We start from the raw sequence: 21,294 nt of genomic DNA, 5'->3' as shown, positions 1-21,294 counted from the left end.
GTGTCAAAGTTTGACGTGCACCGTCAAATATTTACGGAGTAAAAGCAGCTGTGGGTGTGATTGGTAGTAATATGTGACATTGATTATTTGTGCAAATAATATTATCCATTAACAATAAATAAATACATTTTTATTTGTTATACAGTTGTTATGCAGTATATACCAGAGGTTGAAACTATTGCGGGGTACCCCCAAAAATGGAACTGCAATTTTCAGCAAAAATGACGGTTACTTTTAAAAACATTAATTAAAGCTCTTAAATGATACGTGACCCCCCCCCCCCCCCCACACACACACACACACACATTTTCTTGCAGGTAGATTAGATGTGAGGTGCCACACTTTCTATTGCTGTACTTCCTGTGTGTGTTGAAACGCTCCTTATATCAGTTTTATTAGTATACGTTAACATTATCGTTAATAGGAATTGATTTGGTCTATTAGAACCCCCGGGACGTAGCTTTACTCGAGTAGTGTTGGTATAAAGTGCTCCTACTGGCAGTAGCCGTGGTAGAGCGCTCGCTTGATGCACGATCGGTGTGGGATCGATCCTCGTCGGTGGGCCCATTGGGCTATTTCTTGCTCCAGCCAGTGCACCACGACTGGTATATTAAAGGTTGTGGTATGTGTTTTCCTGTCTGTGTGATGGTGCATATAAAAGATCCCTAGCTGCTAATCAAAAAAGAGTAGCCCATGAAGTGGCGACAGCGGGTATCTGTGTGGTCCTTGACCATATGTCTGACGCCATATAACCGTAAATAAAATGTGTTGAGTGCGTCGTTAAATAAAACAATTCTTTCTTTTTTCCTACTAGCAGTAGCTAGTGGGAAGTTCACTTTTAGCTCAGTCGGATGAGAGAGTTGATTGAAAATTGGATTCTCATACTGAGAGTCCGTGGTTCCAATTCACTCAGTGAAGGTTGATTCATTTGCTACATTTGGAGCCGACGTAGAGTTTGGGTGTGTTCAGCAAAAATGAGGATTGCTGCTAGAACACTCTGACTTATTAATCATCGGCTGTTGGGTGTCAAACATATGGTAATTTTGATATATAGTCATCGAAAGGAAACCCGCTACATTTTTTTATATGCACCATCACACATCCCAGACCGACCGCGCATCAAGCGAGCACTTTACCACTGGGCTACGTCACACCCCTTTATACGTGTATTGCTTGGGCGTATTAATTAATACATTACGTTTTATTAGAAAATATTAACATTATCGTCCATAGGACGTTAAGATTCCGTCAGATCAAATCATTTCCCACTGCAGATTAATTTAACGTTTTGTAAATTGATCTGAGAGTTAAAACCGACTATAAGACTATATATACACGTAAAGAAAATGTGTCGTCATACATTTAATATATTTACAGGTAGTACTAAACCAAATAACTTCCGGGTGGGACATGGTTCGAGGTGCTCCGAACTTTTGATAGAGCAGTTAATACCACAAATCCTGCTATTGGTGATAAATGTGAGAGTGTTTGTTGAAAAATAAATTCATCTGGGCAAAAAAATGTATGTAATTTTACTTCAACTAGTATCACTATGTCAAGTAGTCTTGTGCTTGAAACATGTATGGGGTACCTGTAACAAAAAAGCCATTTTTTTTTACGAAACTACGGTAGTCATAGACGTCCCCCGTTATCTGCGAAATGAGCAGCTTCACCCCTAATTTTGTCTGATTCACTTTAAGGGTGAGGGGTGGTAGTATTTATATTCGTGGTGTACATGTCGATTGATACGCTGCAGGTAGGAGTTTTAGCCACATATGTTAATATTGTCGTCTATGGGATTTGATTTGGTGATATACACCCTACAGGAAAACGGAGTGTCATTTGGCATTTAACAGTGTTACTTAAAGGGACATTTCGTCGACTAGCAGATACGTTTTAATGACTAACATTGCATATGTTAAATTAATTGTTCTGCATAAATATCAGTGGCTGTATTTTTAAATTGGTCGTTGACCATTCTAGTATTTTTATTAGGTCCATCTTCATTTTATTTCCTTTTTTTTTTTTTTGTACATACGTATTGGGAGACAAAATCCAAACAATGTGAATAAATAATTAAGGTCGCAGACCATAGTTTTAACCAGTGAAAATGGAAAATGTTTTTGGTTCACCTATAAACCTGTAACGCATTTGGATAAAGCACAGCCAGTGCACCACGACTGGTATATCAAAGGCCGTAATATGTGCTATCCTGTCTGTGGGATGGTGCATATAAAAGATCCCTTGCTGCTAATCGGAAAGAGTAGCCCATGAAGTGGCGACAGCGGGTTTCCTCTCTCAGTAACTGTGTGGTCCTTAACCATATGTCTGACGCCATATAACCGTAATTAAAATGTGTTGAGTGCGTCGTTAAATAAAAACATTTCCTTCCTTTGGATAAAGATACAATAGAGTGAAACCAGAGTCTGTGACCTAGACACTGTGGAAAAACCCTTAAGAACAGACTATAATTCTTCTCCATAACCGTTACTTCTCAGACGTACGTGTGTTTTAAAAAAAAACAAAATTTAAAAATCATTTGTGGTATTAGGAACACTTGGACGATCAGAACTCTTCGGAGTGTACGGAAATGGATAATCTAAACAATAAAATGCAAATAATGTCTCATTTCAATTATCAAAAAACGGCTCTAATAGTGAAAAATACGCCGTAGTCTTTAAAAACTAGGGTCCGTACCTTTAAAAAAATGTGTTGATTTACGCAGGACATCGTTAAAGCGTGGACCGGCACAGCGAATAACCGTTGAGCTGGGCAAAGCCTACACGATCTCTGCATGGGTTAAACTCGTTAACGACCAACCGGGCAAGCTGAGTCAATCGTTCCGAATGTCAGTACTCCAGAAATTTGAAGGTATGTGCACCTAATTCTGTAGCTCGAGTCACCTCTAGGTCATGGTCATAGGGATTTACATGAACACTCAGGGCGAGCTGTTATAGCGCACGCCTGTCATGGGCACAGTTGCCGACCTTGGCCGGCTCCTCCGTCCAGGACAGGAATAGGGTTGGGGTGGGTGGGAGAGGGGACAGCCCGCACTGGCAGGTGCAAGAGAGCACCAGCAGCCGGACCTGAGTCGGTAGCGGGCAGTTTTTGGAGCTATTGAATTTTTAAAGTCCCGTAGAATTAAATTAAAAGGAAAAGGTTGTGCAGTTTCTATGAAGGAATTGGTTGCATTTTTTTAACGATTCGCCGAAATATAAAGGGGAAGTCACCTCTAACCCTCCCCTTTATTTACATGCTGTAGGGGATAAACAAAGGGGAAGGCTAGAGGTGACTCGAGCTACTCATTCTGTTAACGATAATTCTTCCTTTAAAACAACTTTTAACGCCGAATAAGGTCCAAAACACTCCGAAGCTAGGTCTGCTTATGGTCATGGGTTTGGCGAATATGCTACAAGTAAAAGAAATCCCCGAAACTCCAAAACAAAACTAAACACAGTGAATTGAATGCATGGGCGTATGGGGACTCTTTGATTTAGGGGGGCTGAAGGGGTCGATTTTCCCGGAAATTTTCCCCACATAAAAACTGCCCGAATTTTCCCCACTGTTTTGCCCGAATTTGGGGGAGGGGGGAATTCCCCCCCCCCCGGTCGTACGCCCATGATTGAGTGAACAAGACTCTATGTCTGTTCTGGCGCGAACTGAACTATAGATCTGATAGCAGACGACATAGAACATGCGCATATTTTCACACTGGTAATATGCAAACGTTACTTTTTCATTTTTCTTAATAAACAACAGGAAAGGTATATATTTCAATCAATTTGGAATTTTGATAATTATTGTTGTTTATATTTATAAGAAAATATGAAGATATGAACGCAATAGCTCAGTATTGTGTTAGCTTTAGGATCGGTCATTGACTCAGTGTTCTAGCTAGCAGTAAATAGAAGGGCGCTGCGCCCTGCCCCCGTTTTGTGCCGCCCTGCCGCGCTTGTTGCCCAGGGCGCATTAGACCCCAGTAGCAGGCGTGTCGCATTTATCATACGCCAAGGGGCGGGATTTAGCTCAGTCGGTTGAGTGCTCGCTTGAGTTGTTTGGGTCGTGCGCAGAATCGAACCACCTCGGTGGATCCATTCAACTTACTGGGTTTTTTCTCTCATAATTACCAAATGTTTGACACCCAATACCCGATAATTAATTAATCAATGTACTCTAGTGGTGTCGTTGAACAAAACAAACTTTATCATACGTGAAATATCTACTTTTAAAATACGCTGGGGCGTCCTTCAAACCAACAGCGTCTGCTCGATTCGCGGTCTGTCTGGGATCGATCCCCGTCGGTGGGCCCATTCGGCTATTTCTCGTTCCAGCCAATGCACCACGACTAGTATATCAAAAGCCGTGGTATGTACTACCCTGTCTGTGGGATGGTGCATATAAAAAATCCCTTGCTGCTAATCAAAAAGAGTAGCTCATGAAGTGGCGACAGCGGGTTTCCTCACTCAATACCTGTGTGGTCCTTAACCATATGTCTGACGCCATATAACCGTAAATAAAATGTGTTGAGTGCGTCGTTAAATAAAATATTTCCTTCCTTCCTTCAAACCGACATTCCTTTCCTTTCTTTTCCAGACAAGAGTAGAAAGAGGTACCACGTGGCATCCAACAAAAGGATAACGGTGGCTGATGGCTGGGTGCAACTCAAAGGATTCGTACTTTTCGCTGAACGCAGTACGTATCTTATGGCACACGCCCTCTTAGGGACCCCGATTCTTGTTCTTCTAAAGCTGTGGTACGTACTGTCCCTTGCTTCTTTATACATAGGAGTAGCCTATGTGGCAGCATTGAATTCTTTCTCTTTCTCTCTCTTTCTGTTTCTCTTTGTTTCTCTCTCTTTCTCTCTCTCTCTCTCTCTCTCTCTCTCTCTCTCTCTCTCTCTCTCTCTCTCTCTCTCTCTTTATACCGGCCTCAGTGGTCTCGTGGGTAGGCCACCGGACACAAGGCTGGTAGGTGCAGGGTTCCAGAGCGAGATTTAACGACTCAGTTGGTAGGTGTAAGACCACTACACCCTCTTCTCTCTCACTAATTACTAACAACTAACAACTAACACTCTGTCCTGGTCAGACAGCCCAGATAGTTGAGGAGTGTGCCCAGGACAGCGTGCCTGAATCTTAATTGGATATAAGCACGAAAATACGTCTCTCGCTCTCTTTCTTTCTCTGTCTTTCTTTTTCTCTCTGTCCCTCTATATCTATGTGACTGTCTGTGTCTCGCTCTCTTATGTCTGTCTGTCTCTCTCTCTCTCTCCCTCTCTCTCTCTCTCTCTCTCTCTCTCTCTCTCTCTCTCTCTCTCTCTGTGTGTTTCGCTCTCTTCTGTCTGTCCGTCTGTCTGTCTGTATCTCTCTCTCTCTCTGTGTCTCTCTCTGTCTCTGTCTCTCTCTCTCTGTCTCTCCCTCTGTCTCTCTGTCTCTCTCTGTCTCTCTCTTCCTCCCTCCCTCCCTCTCTCTCTCTCTCTCTCTCTCTCTCTCTCTCTCTCTCTCTCTCTCTCTCTCTCTCTCTCTCTCTCTCTCTCTCTCTCTCTCTCTCTCTCGGGACAGAATATTTGATGTGTTTAGAGTTGGCGCCAACAGATTTATTGATTAATTGTCTTACACACTCGTTCGTGAGAACATGATTCGTTATTTTTGATAACACATACTTGTTAACACATATATATGCGATAATTTCTTAAGTACATACGACTGGCTGCTGCTAGGTCACCAATGTCATACCATCCAATGAAAAACAAAAACAACGGTTGAATCGGTCACTCCGTGACGTACAAGTTAACCTGAAATTGACTTGTCTGTGACGCACAAGTTAACTATAAGCACAAAAGCCATTGGAAAAAGCATTTAAATTTATTTTAAAACTGGGTTTTTTCCGGATATGTAAGAAACTGAATACAGCATTCGTGTCCGTTAAATACCATTTATCTTATAACTCGTTGTTTAAAAACGTATTCAACTCGCTTTCGCTCGTTAGATACGTTTTAAAACAACTCGTAAGATAAATGGTAACTAACGGCCACTCATGTAGTATTCTCTATTTATTACATAACATTTAGTGAAATATCTTAAAATATCAGTGAAATAAAAGTGTTATCAGTCACTCAGTGATGATAACACATTTTAGAGTAAAAATTTCACTAATCCACTCTAAAATATGTTATCGTCACTGTAGAAAGTGTTATCTTCACTTTAAGAACGCCGGAACTATTTTGCTGCTGGCAAGCGCGACTCGTGAGATATGATTGTAAACTTCACTCGATGAGATATAAATCACATTTGACAAAAAACCATGAAATATCCTCTATATGAATGATGATAATTTATTAGTAGTAGCATCGCGCATCACTTAATATCACCATCGTTCGTATAACAGGCGCGGCGATCAAAACAACGGAATTCTACATAAATGGTCCTAGTGAGAGTGTAGACTTCATCACCGACGACGCCTCCGTCCAGCCGTTGGCGGAGTGGACGAACTGGCTACAAGACTCCAACGACAACATCAACCAGCTGAGGAAAAGCAGTATAAATATTCAGTAAGTGAAGAATTTTATTTTAATTTTTTATTTTAAATATATGTATATATAATGGTATATATAATGTTAGTCATCAAAAGGGCTTTGTATGTCGTACACGTTACAATGGTATCTAACTCAGGACAGTTCCTTTAGGGTGTATACTACCAAATCAAATCCCATAGACGACAATAGTAACATATGCGGCTAAAACTCCTACCTGCAACGTATCAACTGACATAAACGCCACGGATATAAATACTACCACCCCTTACACTTAAAGTGAATCAGAAAAAAATGGGGGTCAAGCTGCTCGTTTCTGAGATAACGGGTAGCGTCTATGACTACCCTAGTTTCGCACAAAATTCGAGTACTTTTTTTTACAGGTACCCCATACATGTTTCAAGCACAAGGCTACTTGACACATTGGTACTAGATGAAATAAAATTGCACATTTATTTTACCCAGATGAAACTATTATTTTGTACAACCAACACACTCACATTTATAACCAATCACAGGACTTGTGGTGTTCACTTCTCTATCAAAAGTTGGGTGCGCCTCGAACTTTGACCCAGCCGGAAGTTATTTGGTATAGTACTACCTATACTGATAACATACATTTTTCAAAAAGTGTCCAGCTATGTGTCTTTATGACAACCAGGATCTGGTGTATTCTGATATAAACTGACAACCTCACTGAAACTGTTGTTTCTACAGTGCAACCTAATATAATGTACACCTCAAAAAGCATATATATTGCATATAGTTTTGTACAAATGCAATATGTCATATTAAACAACAAAATGTTTTAAAATAAAACTCCTGAAGATATTTACTTTCAGTTGGGTGTGTGTACTCGGGTATATATGTAGAGACAACAAAGATAGTCAGAGTACCTCTACCCCTTTAAAGAATTCCATTAAAACACATGCACTTGATTGACCCCTAGACTACGAAGACCTTAACAGGCACATCAAAGAAATATCAGTATTAAAAAAATACACTGTCTGAGGAAGGAAACACAAACATGACTGTACCTGTATGAAGTAATGACTTAATGTCCTGAACATTAGTGTTGAGAGGAAATCCTGTATGCTGGGTGTGGGTGTCTTCAAGTTACCAGGTGTGGGAATTTCAAATCCATCGGCCATGCTGATTTTCATAATGAACCATCAAAACTATTGGCAGCCACCAATATTCCTGACTATATTTTATTTATAGCCTACTGTAGTTGGAGGTTTTAATAGGTGTGATATCTGGAATAATCATGCAGCTTTAACATATTTATTTTTGATTAATTACTGAAAAAAACTATTTTTAAATGACAAAATTACCAGAACATCTATTTTCTTGCATTATTTTCTAATCCGAATGAATACAATATGTACATTAGATGTATTCCTGCAATCTGTAATCCAGCATTTTATTTAGCTAGTAACATTAGGTAATACAGCTTTAACAATAAAATAAATTTATCAACTTAATCCAAGGCAGATAATCAAATCTGAAAAAATTGGTTCTGAATCTAGTATAAACTCAAAATGCTTTTCATGAGAGCTAACTAAGTGATTATTAAGAAGCAAAAATTATCTGGAGATCTAAGTATATGTTTAACAACCTTATTGTTATGTACAAATAAGAACAGAAGGCACAATAGTGACAACAAATTTAATTATGTTTTTGGTAAAGTTTTTCTTCAAATGTACTTTAAATTTTGCATAAAACTACAAATTTGTCTAAAATATAACTTAGCACCCTATAAATATGTTAAAATGACAATAAAAATCAACTTCTTTACAAATTTGAGTTTTCAGAATTTCATACATAAAAAATTAACAATGTTAATGGAAACTAAAGACATTAACCCACTATTGGCACATGCTATTTTTAATATAAAAATAAATTGCTATTAAAATCTTAGTTCAGGTTTCCTATATATAATACCATATTTAAGAGCAGTTGTATATGGCAAGTCAAATACCATGTAAAAAGAAATTATTGAAATCTTTACAGTATGAATTATAGGCCAAAACCAACTTTTCTTCAGTGATAACTTTGATTCAAACTCCATTCAGAGCCATGTACAGAGATTATTGTCACGGTCAAGGTCATTGTGAACTTGCATGATCGAGTGATGGCTAATTAATCAACCAGTATAGTTTAATTAAATAAAATGACAAAATCATAATATTTTTTATTATGCACTGAATATGTGCTATAGGGTGTATACTATCAAATCAAATCCCATAGACGACAATAGTAACATATGCGGCTAAAACTCCTACCTGCAACGTATCAACCGACATAAACGCCACGGATATAAATACTACCACCCCTTACACTTAAAGTGAATCAGAATAAAAATGGGGGTCAAGCTGCTCGTTTCTGAGATAACGGGTAGCGTCTATGACTACCCTAGTTTCGCACAAAATTCGAGTACTTTTTTTTACAGGTACCCCATACATGTTTCAAGCACAAGGCTACTTGACACATTGGTACTAGATGAAATAAAATTGCACATTTATTTTACTCAGATGAAACTATTATTTTTTACAACCAACACACTCACATTTATCACCAATCACAGGACTTGTGGTGTTCACTTCTCTATCAAAAGTTGGGTGCGCCTCGAACTTTGACCCAGCCGGAAGTTATTTGGTATAGTACTACCTATAACAGCGCCAGATTCAACATATCCAGACTCAGCTTCGGCTTAAGTGGAGTACGAACGATCTACTGGGAAGTGGCAGTCCTCCTGGACTTAGTTTCCGACCGAGTCAGTGCTATTAATCATTCCTCTCTTTTCTTCTTTTCTTCTAGGGTATCAGCTGCTGGAAATGTTGATAAGAGTGCAGTCGAAATTTCAGTAAGTCGTCTTATAGTTATGTGTTGAAAAACAAATCGGAAAACACACACACACACACACACACACACACACATACACACACACACACACACACACACACATATACACACACACACACACACACACACTCATACACACACACATACACTCATACACACACATACACACACACACACACACACACACACACACACACACACATACACACACACACACACACACACACATATACACACACACACACACACACACACACACATACACACACACATACACTCATACACACACATACACTCACACACACACACACACTCATACACACACAGACACACACACACACACATACACACACATACACACACACAGACACACACACACACAGACACACACACACATACACATACACACACACACACACACACACACACACACACACCATATCGCCCCATATGACCTCCAGAATAAATTGTACGGGAGTTTTTCTGTATATGTCGTACAAAATACATTTTTCTTTTGGTTTTGCAAAACATATCGGGTTTCTGGTCAAATTTTACTCAACCAATGTGTTTAAATCATCTGTGATCAAGCAATAAATTCACCATAAAAATCTACTGGCCCGTAAATAATTTTGTTAAGTATAGATACAAGGAAAGGTTTATTTTCGGGTAATATTTCGTTAAAGGGGCGGGACGTAGCCCAGTGGTAAAGCGCTTGCTGATGCGTTGTCGGTCTAGGATCGATCCCCGTCAGTGGGCCCATTGGGCTATTTCTCATTCCAGCCAGTGCACAACGACTGGTATATCAAAGGGCGTGGTATGTGTTATCCTGTCTATGGGATAGTGTATATAAACGATCCCTTGCTACTAATGGAAAAAAAATGTAGCGGGTTTCCTCTCTAAGACTATATGTCCAAAATGACAAATGTTTGACACCCAGTAACTGATGATTAATACATCAATGTGTTTTAGTGGTGTCGTTAAACAAAACAAAGTTTAACTTTCATTTAGCAGGTCAACTGTCCTCGACTTCATATAATTAACCCAATCGTTGTTTTCAGATTAAACAGTTAAAGAAGTCGTTCCCGTTCGGGACCGCCATTGGGTGTGACATGTATCACCATGGTGACGTAAATTATCAGAATTTCATAAACGATCACTTCAACTGGGCCGTCACGGAAAACGCACTCAAGTGGAACCTCATGGAAAAAGTGCAGGTATGTATTTGACCGGCCTCGGTGGTGTCGTGGTTAAGCCATCCGACATAAGGTTGGTAGGTACATGGTTCGCAACCCGGTACCGGCTCCCACCTAGGGCGAGTTTTAACGACTCAGTGGGCAAGTACCGGCCTCGGTGGCGTCGTGGCAGGCCATCGGTCTACAGGCTGGTAGGTACTGGGTTCGGATCCCAGTCGAGGCATGGGATTTTTAATCCAGATACCGACTCCAAACCCTGAGTGAGTGCTCCGCAAGGCTCAATGGGTAGGTGTAAACCACTTGCACCGACCAGTGATCCATAACTGGTTCAACAAAGGCCATGGTTTGTGCTATCCTGCCTGTGGGAAGTGCAAATAAAAGATCCCTTGCTGCTAATCGGAAGAGTAGCCCATGTAATGGCGACAGCGGGTTTCCTCTCAAAATCTGTGTGGTCCTTAACCATATGTCTGACGCCATATAACCGTAAATAAAATGTGTTGAGTGCATCGTTAAATAAAACATTTCTTTCTTTCAGTGGGCAAGTGTAAAACCACTACACCCTCTTTTCTCTAACTAACCACTAACCACTAACCCACTGTCTTGGACAGACAGCCCCGAATATTGACCATAAAATCTACTTGCCCGTAATTTTTTTTTTTTTTTTTTTTTTTTTTTAGTATAGATACAAACAAAGCCATGCTACCCCGGAAAATATATTGGCCAAAAAAAAAACAATTGCTTCAGCAGGGAAAGGTTTCGACCCAAAAAACCTGTACATGCAATTGTTGTTGTTTTGTCGTCAAATATTATTACGTCACTGTTAAGTTTAATGGAAAATTAATTCTGCAATACGTTTTCAATTCAGGGCCAGCCGAGGTATGACAGGGTTATAAACGCTCTTGAGAAACTCAAACAGAATGGGTGAGTAATTTATGTTCAAATTTAAACAATTTTGAAATCCTTAAAAACAATTTGTACTAAAGGCGCAGTCACAAAGTTACATAACGTCGTGCACTCAATTGAAAATACTACATGAGTGGCCTTACGGCCCGTTATGCTAGTGTTAGACTACCAACTGTCACCACAAGGTTGGCCAACTTATTGCTCTCACGACTTCTACGACTGTCCAGTTGCTAGTCTGAGCGCTCTCATAACTCGATCATCGTCGTATAATCAATTAGTTGTGTACCCGTCGTAAGTCGTAAATTACAACGCACCTCTGCGCTGGCAGTTGGTAGTCTGAGCCTAGACAACTCAACAGTTGAGTTTTAACTTGCCCAACTCCCAATGTACGGTTGGTGTGCTCAGAATAACAACTGCTCGGTCGTTGTAGTTGTATGCGATGCGACTAGCTGTAAGAGCGCTTAGACTTGCAACTGGACAGTCGTAGAAGTCGTGAGATTGGCGAGTTGGCCAACTTCGTAGTGACAGTTGATAATCGAAGACTAGCATTAAGGACACGAATGTATTTTATTACGACTCCACCCGACTTCTAGTTGTTAGTCTGAGCGTCAAAACTCAACTCAACTGACCGTCGCCAATCAACCGGCCAATCACAAAGTAGCATTAGGCCACGTGACATCCAGTGGAGTACCACAAAGTGGCTGCTTAAAGGGGCATTCCTGAGTTTGCTGCAGTTTTTAAGATACTATCGACTAACACAGACTTTTTAACGATTGTAATTACATATCAAATATATTTTTCTGCATAAAATATTAGTGGCTGTATATTAAACGTGTTTCTGGTCGTTCTAATATTTCTACTAGGTTAAATTTTATTTTATTTCCTAAAATATAGTTTTTTCGTACGTACGACATTATTTAAAGACAAAATCCAGTTTGGGCTTCTTACAAATATTAAGACGACCAGAAACACATTGAATATACAGACATTGATATTCTAAACAAGAAAATATATTTAATATGTAAGTTTAATCGTAGAAATATTTTATTAGTCTGAAACATCTTACAATGAAGCAAACTTAGGAATGTCCCTTTAATAGTTACTAGTCTGAGCCCAGCATAATTGAACTACAAGTGCTAAGGCTGTAAGTTTTGAACGTATCATCTGGCTGGCTACATGATCATGAATAAGTCTAGCCGTGTGAACTAATGTTACCGTGTCGGTGCCGGTACCAGGGCTCACCCTGGATAAAAAAGACCTGTAGCCAAAATATTAGCCAAATGGAATTTTTATTAGCCATATTGAAAATGCTTTAGCCAAATTAGTTTTACGCAGTACTGCATAGAGTATTTATATATGAATATGAAAATGTATCTCTTTCAGCTAATTGTGTACAAACTGGAATAAATATGAATAACAAAACCCCAATGGAGGTAGGGGCAGTTAATATATTACTTCGAGTTTTTTCAGCGGGGGTGGGGTTGGGATGAGGTTAAGCAATATCTTCAGAGTCTGAAGCCAGTACCCCATACACCCACCCCCACTTCTAAGGACTATGACATTAAATTAACAAACATACAGAAATATGGGGGTGGGTGGATGTTTATGGATGGTGATGTTTTTCTTTCTTCCTTTTTTCCCAAATAAAAATTTGAGAGGGTTTTTTTAAATATAGAACTCATTATTTCTATAAATAGCAATCCTTTAATAAAATTCAAATTTACGGTCTTTTTAAAATCCAGCTAACTTATTAAATGTCACCTCACAGTCTTACAAATTTATATCTAAAAATATCTCACAAATATGATTACTGTAAAATAATTTTATTCAGTGTACATTTAGGCCCTAACTGCAATTTGTATAATTTAAATACTGCATGTTCATTTCCAGCGATCGCGATCTGCATGCGTGCTCTCGACCATGGGTACGAAACTAACAAAGACAAAGGAATAAACAAAAACTGCAGTTAGGTATTCATTGATGCGAACAACTATTGTTTTTCTACAAATTTACATCAAGATTTACTTTTGCGTAATCGTATTGTTTAATGTCCGCAACGATGTCTCTTGACATGCGGGTGTCAGCTGACTCCGAAGCGTGACGTATATTCGCGCCGAGAGCTGTCCTCAGTTCAGCCAACGAACGTTCTTCTTAACGTTCGCGAACTATATGATTGGTGTTCGTCGTGTCTATTTGGTTTAACGTGAAGCGCACAAACCAGTCTAACGAACGTTTTGTTTTCGCTCGGTCTGGCTGAAGTCAGACCTTGAGATGGCCTACATGTCTTTTGGCCCTGAACTGGCATGTGTATTCAAATTGACACGCATTGTCGGTCTGTTTTTATTATTTTGTTTCAAAGATTTTACAAATTAAAAATAACAAGCTACAGATCTTCCAGACATTGTTGTCATACATGTTGAATGCATGCCGTTAAAATTAATAACCGTGATTATTAAAATAAGCACATATTATAAGGCCTACTCTGTATTCTGCATGACACCGTTTCTCGACCGGTCGCGAGATCGCTATTACGCTAATTGAATATTTGATAGTATTATTATATTTGAGGTGTCGGATAGATTATGTAACCGTTTGTTCACATCAGAAGATAGAAAATGGCTCAGACACTCCCAGTCTGGAGCTCCACGCAGTAAGACGTGTTTGTTTCGCTTGTGCACACTGCACGTGCTTTCGTGTGCTCGACTTGGGGGTCCTTCATTTCGTTGTTTTTGTCAGCGAAATGAAGTTTTCTACTGGGATGTATGCGGCCATTGGAACTGATTGAACGCTGGAACGCTTCTCGTTTCGACAGTCTGCACCACCAGGTTGGATTCTTTTTCAGCGAGATTCCTCGCCTCCACGTCATTTCTCCGTCTGACTATGTTGACTTGTTTTTTCGTGACTCGTATGACGACCATTCTGCAGAACGCCACGGTTGTTCGCGTTTAGTCTCTACATGTTCGAGCCTGTCCTACCAGCACTGGAAGATTGACCGCCCCACTCTAAGAAGAAATAGGAAGCGGGGTCGGCCCCTACTACTCTTTTTCTAGACTTTACATTGCTTTATAATGATACCATCTCGTATCCTCCGGAGTCGGGCCCGTCCGCACCACTATACCAACCCATGACGACTGGACTATACCCTAGTCTGATACTCTACTCGTTCAGACGGATCCGGCTTCTCAAGATCTGTATTTCAGCACAGCACTACACCTTCAACGTCTATCGACTGTCAATCTAGGGGTTTTCTTGACGGGATGCAACCCATCTCGTCCCTTTAAGCTGTGCACCCAAACGGCCTTAACGAGGCCACTCGCGTGGACATATCGATCGGACTTTAAACGTTTAGATCTGCGTTCAAAATTTTATGTCGAAATTACTTCTTTTTTGTAATATTATTAAATAGTCCGATCCTCTCTTCTTTCTCTTATTTAATTTTGGACTGTCCTTCTAAAATGCTCCAAATTATATAAATATTCGGCCGAGCAGTCAATTCTTTTTTATTTTTGGCTTGTAACCTTTTTCTTTTTTTATTTATTCTATTAACGTTTTTACTAATTGCTATTTTCAAAATTCTGCCCATTTTCACCCCCCCCCCCCCCCCCCCCCCATCCCGAGTCAGGCCACCGATCTTATCGGAGGTCGGACTCGGGATGGGCGTGTTCGAAACCCTAGTGGTATATGGGCACGTTAAACTAGTTATCATCATCATCATCAGCCAAAATTTTAGCCACTTGCAAATTTTATTAGCCATTTTTTTTTTTTAATTAGCCAATGGCTAATTTGGCTACCGACAGCGCGAGCCCTGCGGTAATCCAGGTACGGCGAAAACAAGTAGACATTGGGGGTGGAGAGCAAACTCGGATTATTAATTTTTTTTTTTTTTGGGGGGGGGGGGGGGGGGGGGTTACTACCAATAATAAGATTTACTACCAATATATATTTTTTTATTCAGCGCTAGGGCCGTGATAGGGTGAAATGCATGCAGTTTTGAACGTGTCATCAGGTGGTTTCATGATCCCCACACCATAATGAATAAATCTAGCCATGTGAACTAATGTTACCCTTGCTAGGCACGGCGGAAGCAAGCAAACATTCGGGGTGGGGTGTGTGTGTGTGGCGGGGGGGGGGGGGGGGGGGGGGTGCAGACTAAGATCTATTTTTGGGGTGGGTGTTTTTTTTGTGGGTTTTTTTTTTGGGGGGGGGTGTACTACCAATCCCAAATATAAAATTTACTACCAATAGTAATTTTGATTCAGAATTATTGGGGGCTAGAGCCCACCCTCCCTCAGCAACCCCCCCCCCCCCACCACCACCCATATCCGTCGTGCCCGCCTGCCTCCTATCAAGGTGGCTCTGCAGGACTATAAAGAGGAACTTGTTCAAAACGAAGCCAGTGCACTACGACTGGCATATCAAAGGCCGTGGTATGTACTACCCTGTCTGTGGGATGGTGCATATAAAAGATCCCTTGCGGCTAATCGAAAAGAGTAGCCCATGAAGAGGCGACAGCGGGTTTCCTCTCTCAATATCTGTGTGGTCCTTAACCATATGTCTGACGCCATATAACCGTATACTAGCTTCAAACGCATTTCGTGTGAACTAATGGCACTTTAATCCCCGTGACATTTCGTGTGACCTAATGGCACTTTAATCACGGTCACATAACGTGTGAACTAATGGCACTTTAATCCCGGTCACATAACGTGTGAACTAATGGCACTTTAATCCCGGTCACATAACGTGTGAACTAATGGCACTTTAATCCCGGTGACATTTCGTGTGAACTAATGGCACTTTAATCCCGGTCACATAACGTGTGAACTAATGGCACTTTAATCCCGGTGACATTTCGTGTGAACTAATGGCACTTTAATCCCGGTGACATAACGGGTGAACTAATGGCACTTTAATCCCGGTGACATAACGTGTGAACTAATGGCACTTTAATCCCGGTGACATTTCGTGTGAACTAATGGCACTTTAATCCCGGTGACATTTCGTGTGAACTAATGGCACTTTAATCCCGGTGACATTTCGTGTGAACTAATGGCACTTTAATCCCGGTGACATAACGTGTGAACTAATGGCACTTTAATCCCGGTGACATTTCGTGTGAACTAATGGCACTTTAATCCCGGTGACATTTCGTGTGAACTAATGGCACTTTAATCCCGGTGACATTTCGTGTGAACTAATGGCACTTTAATCCCCGTGACATTTCGTGTGAACTAATGGCACTTTAATCCCAGTGACATAACGTGTCAACTAATGGCACTTTAATCCCCGTGACATTTCGTGTGAACTAATGGCACTTTAATCCCCGTGACATTTCGTGTGAACTAATGGCACTTTAATCCCCGTGACATAACGGGTGAACTAATGGCACTTTAATCCCCGTGACATTTCGTGTGAACTAATGGCACTTTAATCCCGGTGACATTTCGTGTGAACTAATGGCACTTTAATCCCCGTGACATTTCGTGTGAACTAATGGCACTTTAATCCCGGTGACATTTCGTGTGAACTAATGGCACTTTAATCCCCGTGACATAACGGGTGAACTAATGGCACTTTAATCCCGGTGACATTTCGTGTGAACTAATGGCACTTTAATCCCGGTGACATAACGTGTGAACTAATGGCACTTTAATCCCCGTGACATTTCGTGTGAACTAATGGCACTTTAATCCCGGTGACATAACGTGTGAACTAATGGCACTTTAATCCCGGTGACATAACGTTCGTGTGAACTAATGGCACTTTAATCCCAGTGACATAACGTGTGAACTAATGGCACTTTAATCCCGGTGACATTTCGTGTGAACTAATGGCACTTTAATCCCCGTGACATAACGGGTGAACTAATGGCACTTTAATCCCGGTGACATTTCGTGTGAACTAATGGCACTTTAATCCCGGTGACATAACGTGTGAACTAATGGCACTTTAATCCCCGTGACATTTCGTGTGAACTAATGGCACTTTAATCCCGGTGACATAACGTGTGAACTAATGGCACTTTAATCCCGGTGACATAACGTTCGTGTGAACTAATGGCACTTTAATCCCAGTGACATAACGTGTGAACTAATGGCACTTTAATCCCGGTGACATTTCGTGTGAACTAATGGCACTTTAATCCCCGTGACATAACGGGTGAACTAATGGCACTTTAATCCCGGTGACATAACGTGTGAACTAATGGCACTTTAATCCCCGTGACATTTCGTGTGAACTAATGGCACTTTAATCCCGGTGACATAACGTGTGAACTAATGGCACTTTAATCCCCGTGACATTTCGTGTGAACTAATGGCACTTTAATCCCGGTGACATTTCGTGTGAACTAATGGCACTTTAATCCCGGTCACATAACGTGTGAACTAATGGCACTTTAATCCCGGTGACATTACGTGTGAACTAATGGCACTTTAATCCCGGTGACATAACGTGTGAACTAATGGCACTTTAATCCCGGTGACATAATGTGTGAACTAATGGCACTTTAATCCCGGTGACATTTCGTGTGAACTAATGGCACTTTAATCCCGGTGACATAACGTGTGAACTAATGGCACTTTAATCCCGGTGACATTTCGTGTGAACTAATGGCACTTTAATCCCCGTGACATTTCGTGTGAACTAATGGCACTTTAATCCCGGTGACATTTCGTGTGAACTAATGGCACTTTAATCCCCGTGACATTTCGTGTGAACTAATGGCACTTTAATCCCGGTGACATGACGTGTGAACTAATGGCACTTTAATCCCGGTGACATTTCGTGTGAACTAATGGCACTTTAATCCCGGTGACATTACGTGTGAACTAATGGCACTTTAATCCCCGTGACATTTCGTGTGAACTAATGGCACTTTAATCCCGGTGACATTTCGTGTGAATTAATGGCACTTTAATCCCCGTGACATTTCGTGTGAACTAATGGCACTTTAATCCCCGTGACATTTCGTGTGAACTAATGGCACTTTAATCCCGGACATTTCGTGTGAACTAATGGCACTTTAATCCCGGTGACATTTCGTGTGAGCTAATGGCACTTTAATCCCCGTGACATTTCGTGTGAACTAATGGCACTTTAATCCCGGTGACATTTCGTGTGAGCTAATGGCACTTTAATCCCGGTGACATAACGTGTGAACTAATGGCACTTTAATCCCGGTGACATTTCGTGTGAACTAATGGCACTTTAATCCCGGTGACATTTCGTGTGAACTAATGGCACTTTAATCCCGGTGACATAACGTGTGAACTAATGGCACTTTAATCCCGGTGACATTTCGTGTGAACTAATGGCACTTTAATCCCGGTGACATAACGTGTGAACTAATGGCACTTTAATCCCGGTGACATTTCGTGTGAACTAATGGCACTTTAATCCCGGTGACATTTCGTGTGAACTAATGGCACTTTAATCCCGGTGACATTTCGTGTGAACTAATGGCACTTTAATCCCGGTGACATTTCGTGTGAACTAATGGCACTTTAATCCCGGTGACATAACGTGTGAACTAATGGCACTTTAATCCCGGTGACATTTCGTGTGAACTAATGGCACTTTAATCCCGGTGACATAACGTGTGAACTAATGGCACTTTAATCCCGGTGAACTAATGGCACTTTAATCCCGGTGACATTTCGTGTGAACTAATGGCACTTTAATCCCGGTGACATTTCGTGTGAACTAATGGCACTTTAATCCCGGTGACATTTCGTGTGAACTAATGGCACTTTAATCCCGGTGACATTTCGTGTGAACTAATGGCACTTTAATCCCGGTGACATTTCGTGTGAACTAATGGCACTTTAATCCCGGTGACATTTCGTGTGAACTAATGGCACTTTAATCCCGGTGACATAACGTGTGAACTAATGGCACTTTAATCCCGGTGACATTTCGTGTGAACTAATGGCACTTTAATCCCGGTGACATAACGTTCGTGTGAACTAATGGCACTTTAATCCCCGTGACATAACGTGTGAACTAATGGCACTTTAATCCCGGTGACATTTCGTGTGAACTAATGGCACTTTAATCCCGGTGACATGTGTGAACTAATGGCACTTTAATCCCGGTGACATAACGTGTGAACTAATGGCACTTTAATCCCGGTGACATAACGTGTGAACTAATGGCACTTTAATCGTGTGAACTAATGGCACTTTAATCCCGGTGACATAACGTGTGAACTAATGGCACTTTAATCCCGGTGACATTTCGTGTGAACTAATGGCACTTTAATCCCGGTGACATAACGTGTGAACTAATGGCACTTTAATCCCGGTGACATTTCGTGTGAACTAATGGCACTTTAATCCCGGTGACATAACGTGTGAACTAATGGCACTTTAATCCCGGTGACATGGCACTTTAATCGTGTGAACTAATGGCACTTTAATCCCGGTGACATTTCGTGTGAACTAATGGCACTTTAATCCCGGTGACATTTCGTGTGAACTAATGTTTAATCCCGTGACATTTCGTGTGAACTAATGGCACTTTAATCCCGGTGACATTTCGTGTGAACTAATGGCACTTTAATCCCGGTGACATTTCGTGTGAACTAATGGCACTTTAATCCCGGTGACATTTCGTGTGAACTAATGGCACTTTAATCCCGGTGACATAACGTGTGAACTAATGGCACTTTAATCCCGGTGACATTTCGTGTGAACTAATGGCACTTTAATCCCGGTGACATTTCGTGTGAACTAATGGCACTTTAATCCCGGTGACATAACGTGTGAACTAATGGCACTTTAATTTCCCACTTTAATCCCGGTGACATTTCGTGTGAACTAATGGCACTTTAATCCCGGTGACATTTCGTGTGAACTAATGGCACTTTAATCCCGGTGACATAACGTGTGAACTAATGGCACTTTAATCCCGGTGACATTTCGTGTGAACTAATGGCACTTTAATCCCGGTGACATTTCGTGTGAACTAATGGCACTTTAATCCCGGTGACATTTCGTGTGAACTAATGGCACTTTAATCCCGGTGACATTTCGTGTGAACTAATGGCACTTTAATCCCGGTGACATTTCGTGTGAACTAATGGCACTTTAATCCCGGTGACATTTCGTGTGAACTAATGGCACTTTAATCCCGGTGACATTTCGTGTGAACTAATGGCACTTTAATCCCGGTGACATTTCGTGTGAACTAATGGCACTTTAATCCCGGTGACATAATTCGTGTGAACTAATGGCACTTTAATCCCGGACATGACATGGCACTTTAATCGTGTGTGACATAACGTGTGAACTAATGGCACTTTAATCCCGGTGACATTTCGTGTGAACTAATGGCACTTTAATCCCGGTGACATAACGTGTGAACTAATGGCACTTTAATCCCGGTGACATTTCGTGTGAACTAATGGCACTTTAATCCCGGTGACATTTCGTGTGAACTAATGGCACTTTAATCCCGTGACATGAACAATGGCACTTCCCGTGTGAACTAATGGCACTTTAATCCCGGTGACATAACGTGTGAACTAATGGCACTTTAATCCCGGTGACATTTCGTGTGAACTAATGGCACTTTAATCCCGGTGACATTTCGTGTGAACTAATGGCACTTTAATCCCGGTGACATAACGTGTGAACTAATGGCACTTTAATCCCGGTGACATTTCGTGTGAACTAATGGCACTTTAATCCCGGTGACATAACGTGTGAACTAATGGCACTTTAATCCCGGTGACATTTCGTGTGAACTAATGGCACTTTAATCCCGGTGACATAACGTGTGAACTAATGGCACTTTAATCCC

General features: G+C 41.0%; 1 protein-coding gene across 1 annotated transcript in view; it reads left to right on the top strand.

The window, feature by feature from the left end:
• Positions 1 to 21,294, top strand: part of LOC121386857 (endo-1,4-beta-xylanase 1-like) — a 37,283-nt gene that overhangs the window by 2,078 nt on the left and 13,911 nt on the right. The window contains exons 3-8 of the mRNA XM_041517879.1: positions 2,726 to 2,871; positions 4,594 to 4,692; positions 6,385 to 6,547; positions 9,350 to 9,395; positions 10,453 to 10,608; positions 11,453 to 11,508. Coding sequence (XP_041373813.1) covers positions 2,726 to 2,871; positions 4,594 to 4,692; positions 6,385 to 6,547; positions 9,350 to 9,395; positions 10,453 to 10,608; positions 11,453 to 11,508 — 666 coding nt within the window. The remainder of the gene's footprint in view (positions 1 to 2,725; positions 2,872 to 4,593; positions 4,693 to 6,384; positions 6,548 to 9,349; positions 9,396 to 10,452; positions 10,609 to 11,452; positions 11,509 to 21,294) is intronic.

The sequence above is a fragment of the Gigantopelta aegis genome, chromosome 12, assembly GCF_016097555.1.
Source record: "Gigantopelta aegis isolate Gae_Host chromosome 12, Gae_host_genome, whole genome shotgun sequence".
Taxonomy (NCBI): Eukaryota; Metazoa; Mollusca; class Gastropoda; order Neomphalida; family Peltospiridae; genus Gigantopelta; species Gigantopelta aegis.
The sequence above is the reverse complement of the archived record's forward strand: the minus strand, read 5'-3'. Positions and strand labels throughout refer to the sequence as shown.